Source organism: Panthera uncia (assembly GCF_023721935.1).
Source record: "Panthera uncia isolate 11264 chromosome A1 unlocalized genomic scaffold, Puncia_PCG_1.0 HiC_scaffold_17, whole genome shotgun sequence".
Taxonomy (NCBI): domain Eukaryota; kingdom Metazoa; phylum Chordata; class Mammalia; order Carnivora; family Felidae; genus Panthera; species Panthera uncia.
Genome location: NW_026057577.1, coordinates 59,330,246 through 59,342,292, shown reverse-complemented (window position 1 = coordinate 59,342,292; position 12,047 = coordinate 59,330,246). Strand labels below are relative to the sequence as shown.

The window sequence follows — 12,047 nt, the reverse complement described above, 5'->3', positions numbered from 1 at the left end:
AAAAAAAAAAAAAAAAAGTCTGACTCTTGATTTTGGCTCAAGTCATGATCTTATGGTTTGTGAGATCGAGCCCCAAGTAGGGCACTGTGCTGACAGTGTAGAGCCTGGTTGGGACTCTCTCTCTCCCTCTCTGCCCCTCCCCTGCTTGCATACATGCACACTCTCTCTCAAAATAAATAAATATACATTTTTTTTTAATAAAGGAAGAAATTAACTTGTCAGGATGATGACAATTGTATTAATCATGTTTTTTAATTTTGTTTATTTTCTGATGCTTTGATATCTTAGGGCCTTGTTGACAGTGGATGGACTGCCCCTCCCAAGGTTAGCTAATTCCTAGAGATAGAAAATAACTTGCCACAGAATGTGGCAAACCAACCAATGTATGCATTATGTATGCAATGCATACACAATGCAATTATGTATGCAAACCAACCAATCCAGAATCCATATACTCCAAATATCTCCTTTATCAGGCTCTCACAGGGCTCTCTCACTCAAGGCAACTACCCGCCTGCCCTAATCAAGCCAGGATCAGGTACCAAACAACCAGAGACAGCTCCTACACCTCAGTAACCACCAAAATTATTCAAACTAGCCAATCCTAAGCCTGCTTACCCTGCCTCATTCATTCTTATAGAAACCATAATGAAGGGTCTTTCCCAAGTTTTCCCCTTACTACTCTGCCTCCAGGCAGACCCTGGTACTTTCCCACATTGGCCCTATGTGATGTAGAATGCTTGCCTCCTCTTGGGAATTTTAAGTAACAAACTACATTTTTCAATATAACTGTCTCCTGATCTGTTGGCTTCAACATATGTGAATCGTAATAAAACCTACATTTTAAAACAAGAAGGCACAGTCTTCTTGGAAGTCACGATTCTAAATAAAATAATAGTTAAGTTTATATAGCCTTGTTTAGTGCCAATATTCCTTAGCTCTAAGTCACATTTCTAAGTCATTTCTAAGTCTCCAAGATAAGAGGACCAGATCTGGATGATAGTAAATCCACTAAATTTACTGGAACTGCCCATTGGCCTTCCCATGGTGACATCCTATCTCTTTGTATACCTTCTTTGAATGTCTACAATTCTTTTTTTTTTTTAAGTTTATTTATTTAAGTAATCTCTACACCCATTGTGGGGCTCAAACTCATGACCCCAAGATCAAGAGACACACACTATCCCCCCAACCCCTGACTAAGCCAGCCAGGCCCCCCTGAATGTCTACACTTCTTAAAGGGAAGGCCAGGAGAGGAAAATCTGGCAAGAGTAGCTAACACAACAAATCACAACAAAAACAATTTAAAAGAATTTCAATTAGCTGAAACAATGGATCAAAGTATAAGGATCATGAGTAGGCTACATTTAGGTTTTGAAAATCAATTGCTTAAGATTAGAAAATCAATAATTTACATGGAAAAACTCTAACAGTTTTAGTTAGATACTAAGTTAACAAGTTTGTCAGGACTCCTAACAGAGCTAAGACTATATTGTTAAAAGATTAACCAGTTTCTACTAGTGAATCTTACTACTGGTAGAGCAAATCTGAAATAGTTTTTTAATTCTAGATAGCACATCATACAATATATATGTAAGAAGATAAAGATAATAAAAAATCTAGGAAAAAAACATTAAAAGAGGTGAAAGAATTGATATCATTTAGCCAGAAGATAAAAGACTCAATTGAGATTAAATAGCTGATCTTAAATACGGAAGGGACAGAAACACTGACTTAGTCCAGAATCCTCCAAATTAAGATAAACTGGCACCAGAAAATTGAAGTCACAGAAATATATTAACGCTTTAGTTCCTAGAGCAGTTTATCTATGGAAAACTCTGTCCAAGGAAGATATGAACCACATTTTTTTGGAAACAGGCAGAGGATGGATGTTGATCAGAGATTTAATGAGATTCATTTTAATGAAAAATCTTTAAAGTCTTTTTAAAGATTGAGACACTCTATGTATTAACAATTCTAGATTCAGTGGGAAAAGTTGAAATTAATGATTGAACTTAGTTACATTTTTGGACTTCAATCACATACATGACTTCTTAGTTTTATTTTCATATTCAATAAGTATTGGTTATAGTGGCAGAAATTTAAATTTTGATTGTCAGGCAAAAACACTTTCCAAAGGTTCTTCTTACCAATTTCAAAACAAAAAATTGCTATTCTGTACCTGCAACTTTGAGTCTTATTAATGTGGAGAATTTGGGACGCCTGGGTGGCTCGGTCAGTTGAGCATCCAACTCTTGATTTTGGCTCAGGTCATGATCTGGCAGTTTCTGAGACTGAGTCCCACGTTGGGCTCTGTGATCACAAAACAGACCCTGCTTAGGAGTCTCTCTCTCCTCTCTCTCTCTGCCCCTCCCCAGCTCATGCATTCTCTCTCTCTCTCAAAATAAACATTTTTTAAAAACCTGGAAAACTTTAAAAATGCTAATTCTTTTAAAATAACAACAAACCCATTCATGTTAGAATAAATAACTATATTTTCCAAAATATACTTAGTGAAAAGAGTGGTATTGTTTTATGGTTTCACGAATCCCTTTAATCCTTGGCTTAATAGAAAACAGCTGGATTGTCCTGTTTCTGCATTCAATCTGTTATAATATGTTGTTTTAGTTGAAACATATGAAGAAAATATGGCTTCACACAAATGTATAATTGTAAAAGGAAGAAATAATGGGCTTTTCAGATAATTGTGGATAGTCTTCTTTGATACTATACTTAAACTTGGGTAAGTGGTACTTTCTTAAAAGTTTAGCTGTAATGTGGAATCTGAAACTACATCAATGAATTTTCATATTCAATTACACTATATTCACTGTACTATCTTGCAATTTGAATGGATTCCTTACTCATGCAAGGTTTTATAATATCATGGACTAGTCATTTGGAAAATAATGAATCTTTGAGTTATTCAGATCTTCCAAATATTGACACATTTTATTATAATACATTGTGTTATATTAAATTACATTAAAAATAACATTTATTAATATTGCCACTGGTATCAGAAAAAAAGTCTTTAAGCATTGGGAATTGTCAAGTTCACAATGATGGATTCAAGTTTATTCAAATTCTAATTTTTCATGTAAAAGCTCAGGTTTTGTAACTGGCAACAGATACTGTCAGTTGTTTTCCTCGAAGTGACAAACTTGCTTTGTTCATTTTTGAGAAAATATGTGCCAAATACCCAAGACTGAATAACTAGTCTGTCAGTTGTTCTTTCCAGTAAATATTTTTCCCATGAAAAAAATGACTAGCTCTGTTTGCAACATGTGCTTTTCTTTAGGACAACCACTGAATTTCAGTATACAGAACTATTCTGTGTTTACCTCCCATTTTGTCACACAGACTACATTAAAGAGGCAAGATGTTAATAAATGTTCAAAATAATAATTTTTGCTGAATCATTGATGATACTTCTAAGTCTTTTTTTTTCCTTTCTAATGTGAGAGTGTGACAGTGGAGAATATGATTGCTAACTGATGCCATGAACTTGATTTATACTAAGACATCAACAGTTTCACCCACCATTGTTTTTCCAACATCATCGTATTTACACGAAACAGGCAAATCCTGTTTTTTGTGTGTGAAATAATAACAATTTCACAAATGGTTTTGACCTCATGAATCTCCTGAAAGGGTCTCAGGGGCACTGAGGGGTTTGTGCGCCACACTGTAAGAATAACCGGTCTAAGAAAATTACCGAGGTTTTGTGTCCATCCATCCATCCATCCCATTTGTTAGGGGCCTATTCTGACCAGACATCATATAAAAATGAATAGTTTCTTCCTCTAAAACAACACAGCTGAGAACAAAACACAAACCTGTAAAATAATTATAATCCAGCAGAGAAGGTACCTCAGGAGAAAGCCCAGAGGTCTGCCTGGGGAAGTCATGAAAGACTCCTTAAAAAACCTTGGTTTAGGAGCTGAGCTCAACAGGCTCTGTGAAGAGGTCATGGCTTTCTACTTTAATCCAGAGTTTTTGATCATCTCTTGAATTCACAAAGTAGCAAAAGACTCTCACAGTCAATATTTCGGTTAAGATTTTCAAACTCTTATTACATTCTTTCATCCCAAGGAAAACATAAAGAAAAAGGCAATGACCAGCCTTAATGAACATTCTGTAGTGGCAAGCAAGCCCAGAAGAGTTCAGCCACCAGATTTAGTCAGACTGATTCCTTTCTTAGGCAGAAGCATAGAAACAAGAACCTCCCTACAGGGCAGGAGGCTGAGTGGGCCCCTTTCAAGCCCTGTTTTCTCTCTTCACTGATGGTGGGACTGTGGAAATAGTTACATTATTGAAAATTATGGAATAATTAAAATATGTAGTAAAGTAGCAATTACTTAGAGAGTCTTTAAGAAACTGGTCCAGTTAAAAAAAAAAAAAAAAAAAAAAGAGCATCCTTTCTAAAGTTAGAGTAGGAGGTAAGTGAGTTAAGGGACAGGCAGATGGGGTTTTCAAGCGTTCTTTCCAAGTTGGTATAAAAGAGTACTATCAACAAATGACTGAAAAGTATAGTTACATGTGGCCTCTGTCCTATCTTGTTTGGGTTAGTAGCACCACTTGACCTTCTGTTACCTAGCAAACAATATATTCACAGCGTGCCTGAGTGGCTCAGTCAGTTAAGCATCCAACTTGGGCTCAGGTCATGATCTCATGGTTCATGGATTCAAGCCCTGAGTGGGGTTCTGAGCTGACAGTTCAGAGCGTGGAGCCTGCTTCAGGTTCTGTGTCTCCCTCTCTCTCTATGCCCGTCCCCTGCTCACACTCTGTCTCTCTCTCTCAAAAATAAACATTAAAAAAAAATTTTAATTAAAATATAGATTCGCTAGATTCTTCCCTCTCTCCCATACTCTCCATTCAACGAGCTTAAAAACTCTTGCAAGTTCTCCCTTTGTAACCTCTTTCCTCTGTTTCTTGAGCATTTCCATCTGCTTTTGCTACCACTTTAATTCAGGGCTTCATCTCCCTTAACTTCAAGAATTCCAAATCTTCTTCTCATGCCATTATAAACACCTTTCTAACACTCAAAACCGGTATTAAAGCTCCCCTACTTAAAATGGTGCAATGAATGATTCCTATGGCCTAAGAGAAAAGGAGCCAGCTCCTTGGCTCAGAAAATGAATCTGGCCCCTGCCTCAGTGCCCAGCCTCATAGTGTAGTGTCTTTATAAACTTTTTGAACAGGTCAGATAAGTCTCTTCCCTCACTTAGAGTTCCTCTGCGCATGTGCCTCTGTCTGAAAGACCCTTCCCTCTCTTACTCTACCTAGTGAATCTTACTCATTCAAGACACAACTTTAAGTGTTTTCTCTCAATTAGAACAAAATGCTGTCTGTTGCCACAACCTGGTGTATAGTTCCATCACAGGAGTTACAGCAAATATCCAACTTATTGTCTATAGATCTCTCTTCCTAGATTTTAAGATCCTTGAGGCAGAAATCATTTCTGAATTATTTGCACAGCTTCAGTCCATCAGACATCAATTAAATGCCTGCCTCTTCCTTCCTCTCAGTATTCCTACTAAGCCCTGAAGACACAAGTGACTGGACAAATCAAGGTCCTTGCCCAAAGGATGTTAGATACAAAGAAGAGAGAGAAGCAATCACAGTCACAAGTAAAAAATGACACTGGTGTGGTACAGTAGACACTAGAACAAAGACCCTGAGCTCCTGCTGCTGAGGTCCCAAGAACTCCTAGATCCTGCCCGGCTTCTTCCAAGACCTGGTTATCAGGTGGTCTTGGTTTCATTTATTCATTATACTCCCATTTTCTAGATAAAAAGTTCTTCAGTGCTACTATCTTCATCTTTCTATCAGTGAACTTTTCCTTGCATTGATTCACGGATTTATTATTATAAGCAGATTGTAGGCTCTTACTAGGCAGGCTCATACCTTAAATTTCAAGATGAGAGATAGGGCATTTTTCTATATATTCACTAGGTACTTAATTTTTATAATTACAAGGAAAAACCCCAAGATTTTAACTCCAACAAACAAGCAAGTAACCAATCTGTTGTGAATAATCTTTAACAATTTCCCACTTGGTAAATGAGTATATATCTGACTAATTAGTAATGACATCACTTTTACAGGGCCATATCAACCATACTTTTTTTTTTTTTTTTAGTGTTTATTTTTGAGAGAGAGAAAGACAGAGTGTGAGCAGGGGTAGGCAGAGAGAGAGGGAAACACAGAATCCAAAGCAGGCTCCAGGCTCTGAGCTGTCAGCATAGAGCCCAATGTGGGGCTTCATCTCACAAACCATGAGATCACGACCTGAACCAAAGTCGGATGCTTAACTGACTAAGCCACCCAGGCACCCCTCAACCGTACTTATTAAAGCTCTGATTTTTTTTGAACAATTGGATCTCGTACCAAAGTCTCTTCTAGGACCAGGATTGCTCTGCCAAACTTGGGAAATAGCCCTTGGATGCCATGAGTTCTCAACACCAAACATTAGACTTGAGAACCTGGAGGGGAAAAATAAGTTATACTTATTTTGTGTCTGGGAACTTCTTCCCAAATATTTTCCTATGTATACAAATGCATATAAAGTCATATAATTTTACATAAATAGGATACCAAACATCTGTTTTGCAGCCTGCAAGATAACATCTTTCCATATTGATAAATGTAGAGTCTCACTGTTCATATAGTATTGTATTGCATTCTCCTACATTAAGGCCTTTTTATAATTATTATTTCTTTATTTTTAATGTTTATTTATTTTTGAGACAGGAAGAGACAGAGCATGAACAGGGGAGGGTCAGAGAGAGGGAGACACAGAATCTGAAGCAGGCTCCAGGCTCTGAGCTGTCAGCACAGAGCCCGACATGGCGCTAGAACTCACGGACTGCGAGATCATCACCTGAGCGGAAGTCGGCTGCTTAACCCACTGAGCCACCCAGGCGCCCCTATAATTATTGTTAATTAACCAAGTTATGAAGTGTCTGTCCTTTTGCCCATTTTTAGTTGAGTTGTTTAGCTTCTTTTTAAGAATTAGTTTATAGGAGTTCTCCAAAGATTCTGACTATGAGACCTTTGTCAGATAGGTATTAATGGAGTCTTTTGATGATAAGTGTTAAATTTTGATAAAGCCTATTAACCCATTTTTTTCTTTTTTTTAATGTTTTATTTATTTTTGAGAGAGACATTGAGCAGGGGAGGGGAGAAGAAAGAGGGAGATAGAGGACCCGCAGCAGGCCCTGTGCTGATGGTAACGAGGCCCATTCAGGGCTCTAACTCAGGAACCCTGAGATCACGACTTGAGCCGAAGTCAGACACTCAACAAAATAAGTCACCCAGGCACCCCAATCAATTTTTTCTTTTATGATTAGTGTTGTGTTATGAGACATCATTGCCTTGGATGTGGGGGAAATAGGAAAAAAATTGGAAACATCTGACAATTTTATATGTCAATTATACCTCTACAAAGCTGTAATTAAAAAAAGAAATTGTTGCCTACTCCAAAGTCACGAAAACATTCTCCTTCATTCTCTTTTAAATCCTTAATTTTAGTTTTCACATTTGGACCTAAGATTCAAGTCAAATTATTTCTGTATGGTATGAAGTAGGGATCAAAGTTATTTTTTTCCATGTGAATATCCACTAATAATTTATTTTCAACAGCATACATTTTATAATTCCCTTACATATTTTTGTTCCCCAAAACAATTTAAAATACAGCTCTAAATCTTTTTTTTAGTCTTTCAACATTTTTTATTATATCATTAAAAGTATCATTTATAAAATTTCCGTTTTTTAAAATTAGGATATAGAGATGAATTAGAATTTGTACCTTGACTCTATAAGGCAACTGATGAATTCGTTTATTTGTTTTGTTTTGTTTGTCTTTTCAAAACTTTTTTTATTTTTTTTTAATTTACATCCAAATTAGCATACAGTGCAACAATGATTTCAGGAGTAGATTCCTTAGTGCCCTTACCCATTTAACCCATCCCCCCTCCCACAACCCCTCCAATAACCTTCAGTTTGTTCTCCATATTTATGAGTCTCTTCTGTTTTGTCCCCCTCCCTGTTTTTATATTATTTTTGTTTCCCTTCCCTTATATTCATCTGTTTTGTCTCTTAGAGTCCTTATATGAGTGAAGTCATATGATTTTTGTCTTTCTCTAATTTTACTTAGCATAATACCTTCCAGTTCCATCCACGTAGTTGCAAATGGCAAGATTTCATTCTTTTTGATTGCCAAATAATACTCCATTGTGTATATAAACCACATCTTCTTTATCCATTCATCCATCAATGGATATTTGGGCTCTTTCCATACTTTGGTTATTGTTGATAGTAAATACAGCTTTAAATCTTAATCTAAGTGATACTCAGCTGATAAAGTTCTCAAAATAAAAGAATTTTGCCTTAAGATTAATATTTTTAAAACTATTATCAAGGGTCAAATAATCAAGTAGCAAAAATAATCTTCTGGACAAATGAAATTTTATTTAAAACCTCATTAAAATGCAGTTCATTTAGAAAATTTGTAAACTAAGCTTTACTTTTTATTATAATTTTAAATTATTCTTTGTTCCAATTGTTAAAATTTTGTAATTATAAAATTTTATCTTTTGTTTTTGGCAAACAACCATAGAAAGTGAAGTTTTAGGTATTATTTGACAAATAGGACTGTATTTAGTTGGAGCTAAAATTTAAAGTGGAAATATAATTGTCTTCTTTAAATACTTCTATGTCTACAATGTTTCATGTTATACTCCTCACTGTATTTATCTACAATGGATATGATCATATGACAAGTCTAGAAGAAGGGAACTAACCTTGTCTGTTGAGTACTTACTATGCGTTGAGCATTGAGCTAGATCCTCTATTACATGAATCTCAATCTTCATAACAACTACAAGAAAATCCTCATTTTCCCTCCATTTTATAGATAAGGAAATCAAGATTCAATGAGGTTAAATACTTCCAAAAATCTATAGCTAGTAAGGGACAGAGGTGGGGCTATAAGGGAAGTCTATCTGAATTCAAAATTATATTTTCACTATATACCACTTTATCTTCTGGGAGAAAATGGCTGATAAACCAAGGCAAATTACATATCTTAGGACATTCATTAGTAAGTTTCTTTTTAATAAATGAAAGAAGTACATGTTTTTCTGAATACCTTGCTCAAGACTAAGCCACATACTATAAAGGACAGTTAAGAATGCACCCTTACCATGAAGGGCTTTCTAACCTAGCTGAAGAAATATAACTAACATGTATGACATAATTAGTGAACAATATTAAATAGTTAAAATTAACTGTTAAAGGAAGGTCTGGAGACCATTGGTGTCGCAGGCATTTTTGAAATGAAGCACTGAAGGTCACTGAATTGACTTTTAGAGTGGGCTACATTGTGGATGGTCTTTAAGAGTAAAATTCAATAAAGTTGCATGTAAGAGGCCCCTGGAGGTTTCTAATTTGCAAGAGGCACTTATAAAAGCTTTCTTCAGCAGAAATACTCAGAGCATCTCTGAGTAGAGTGTGAACAATGAAGACATGAAGAACAAGTTTCTGAAGTTCTAGCAGTAAAATAAGGGCCTGAACAAGGCCCTGAAGGGCCTGAATAAGGGCCTAAGGTGGTGCTGGTGAGAAATGAAAATCAAATGATGTGTCACTAGGATTAAAATTCTACTCTTCAAGCTGCTCTGGAAGATAGTGTGAAGGTTCCTCAAAAAATTAAAAATAGAACTACCCTATGACCCAGCAATAGCAGCGCTAGGGATTTACCCAAGGGATACAGGAGTGCTGATGCATAGGGGCACTTGTACCCCAATGTTTATAGCAGCACACTCACCAATAGCCAAATTATGGAAAGAGGCTAAATGGCCATCAACTGATGAATGGATAAAGAAGATGTGGTTTATATATACAATGGAATCCTACTTGGCAATGAGGAAGAATGAAATCTGGTCATTTGCAGCAATGTGGATGGAACTGGAGGGTATTATGTTAAGTGAAATAAGCCAGGCAGAGAAAGACAGATACCATATCTTTTCACTCATATGTGGATCTTGAGAAGCTTAACAGAAGACCATCGGGGAGGGAAAGGGGAAAAAATAGTTACAAACAGACAGGGAGGAAGGCAAACCATAAGAGACTCTTAAATACAGAGACCAAACTGAGGGTGGATGGGGGTGGGGGAGATTGGAAAATGGGTGATGGGCATTGAGGAGGGCAATTGTTGGGATGAACACTGGGTGTTGTATGTAAGCCAATTTGACAATAAATTGTATCATAAAAAAAAAGAAACCATGTGGCTAAATAAAAAAAAAATTATGCTCTCCAGTAGTATTGTACTCACTATAGATAAAATATTATGATGGAAATAAAGAATACAAAATACATACACAGTTGCCAGCATGCTCCCAATAATATGGAAATGCTAGATCCATCTAATTTAATCTATATTGTTTTCAGTAAGTGGATTTTATTCTGTCATGATAAAGGTGCTCACCTGTGTGAAAGTTAGAACATTTTTAAAGCCCTCTTACTCTTCTGTAATTTCTGAAATAACCAGTTCTCCAGGAAAAAAGAAAGAGGGTGCCAGAATTTTGTTGAATCTCTGTAATACAAGTGCCAACAAAATGTGATTTATATCCAAGCTATAACATGTAAATTCTTTCAATTACCTTCAGTATATCAAAATCATATTTTTATAAAGGTTTTCAAAGCATAATCTTCCTAAATTATTATTACAACAGACCCACTGAAATATCTTATTTCCAAATCTTTTTAAAAATTTTTTAATGTTTATTTATATTTGAGAGAAAGACACAGCATGAGTGGGGTAGAGGCAGAGAGCGACAGAAGCAGGCTCCAGGCTCTGAGCTGTCAGCATAGAGCCTGACATGGGGCTTGAGCCCATGAGCTGTGAGATCATGACCCAAGCCAAAGTTGGACACTTAACTGACTGAGCCACCCAGGCACCCCTCTTCTTTCCAAATGTTTTAAGTAAGTACAGTATCATAAGGATATATGCCTAATAAAGTAAGCACTAAGTGTTCTTTGATTAGATGATGTGGAGAATAAGTCAATCATCATAATTTATGTGGTAATTAGTTCAGACCAAAGCAGGGGATTATGAAACCAAAACATGAAATAACTTAGAAGAATCTTCTTAGAGATTAACTTTGACTCCAATGGCTTGTTGAAATTCATGGTTTTGTGGTTCCAAGATGTCATAGAAAACTTGTTTTTTGTCAAAATGGTCTCTAATGCAAAGTAAATCTTCAATGGAATAGTTATCATTTTTCCCAGTCCAAATAGTCAGGCTGTACCTGCATTAAAATAAAACAGAATTATACAGTGAAAAGTAAAAGATAAGAAACAGTGATGAGGAATTCCAATAAGCCTAAAAATAGTTACTCTCATTTATCTTTAACCCAAATTCACAGACAAAAAAATTAATTAGCAGTGCTAGAACATATAGTTTCTGTTTCATTCTTTCATCAACATCAAAAGGACTAGAGAGAAAAAAAAATTCACATTGCTGTCAGCTAAATTAGGTAACTGCTATATCTGAGTTACAGGAATGTTAAATGGCTTTGGAAACCCAGACTGGTAACACTGAAAATGGGCCAAATTTTGGACAAAAAAACTAAAGAGATTGTATTGCTGATCAAGGAATATGTTCCCTACACAAAAGCTACAGCTCTAACTTGGTTTTTTTTTCAGCAGGATGGGTAGAGTCAAAAGCATGACTGCAAGAGATTATGAAGAGATGTAAATGCCACTGATATTACCAACATTCATATTCACTTATAAATGGCCCTGCTCTCCCTTCTGGTCGGTGGCGGGGTCGGGGGGGGTGGGTTATATGAGATATAAGAATGCCAAGAGATGTCACTAAGGATGCCAAACAGAATAAATTCAGATCCTTTTCTGGAGTTAAAAAAACAATAATAACATATGCAGATTTATTATGGATGTGAAGAATATATTCAGAATTTTAATGTTACTTAAATTGTATATTCTTTAAGTAAACATTACTTCTATTAAAGTACTCTTGT

At 35.9% G+C, this 12,047-nt stretch overlaps 1 protein-coding gene across 1 annotated transcript in view; it reads right to left on the bottom strand.

Moving 5' to 3' along the window:
- Positions 1 to 64: 64 nt before the first annotated feature.
- The window catches only part of FAM151B (family with sequence similarity 151 member B), a 42,085-nt gene continuing 30,102 nt past the window's right edge, over positions 65 to 12,047 (bottom strand). Inside the window, exons 6-8 of the mRNA XM_049649722.1 lie at positions 10,493 to 11,315; positions 6,394 to 6,488; positions 65 to 2,313 (exon numbers count right to left, since the gene is read on the bottom strand). Of these exons, the coding sequence (XP_049505679.1) occupies positions 11,156 to 11,315 (160 nt within the window). The 3' untranslated portion in view covers positions 65 to 2,313; positions 6,394 to 6,488; positions 10,493 to 11,155. The remainder of the gene's footprint in view (positions 2,314 to 6,393; positions 6,489 to 10,492; positions 11,316 to 12,047) is intronic.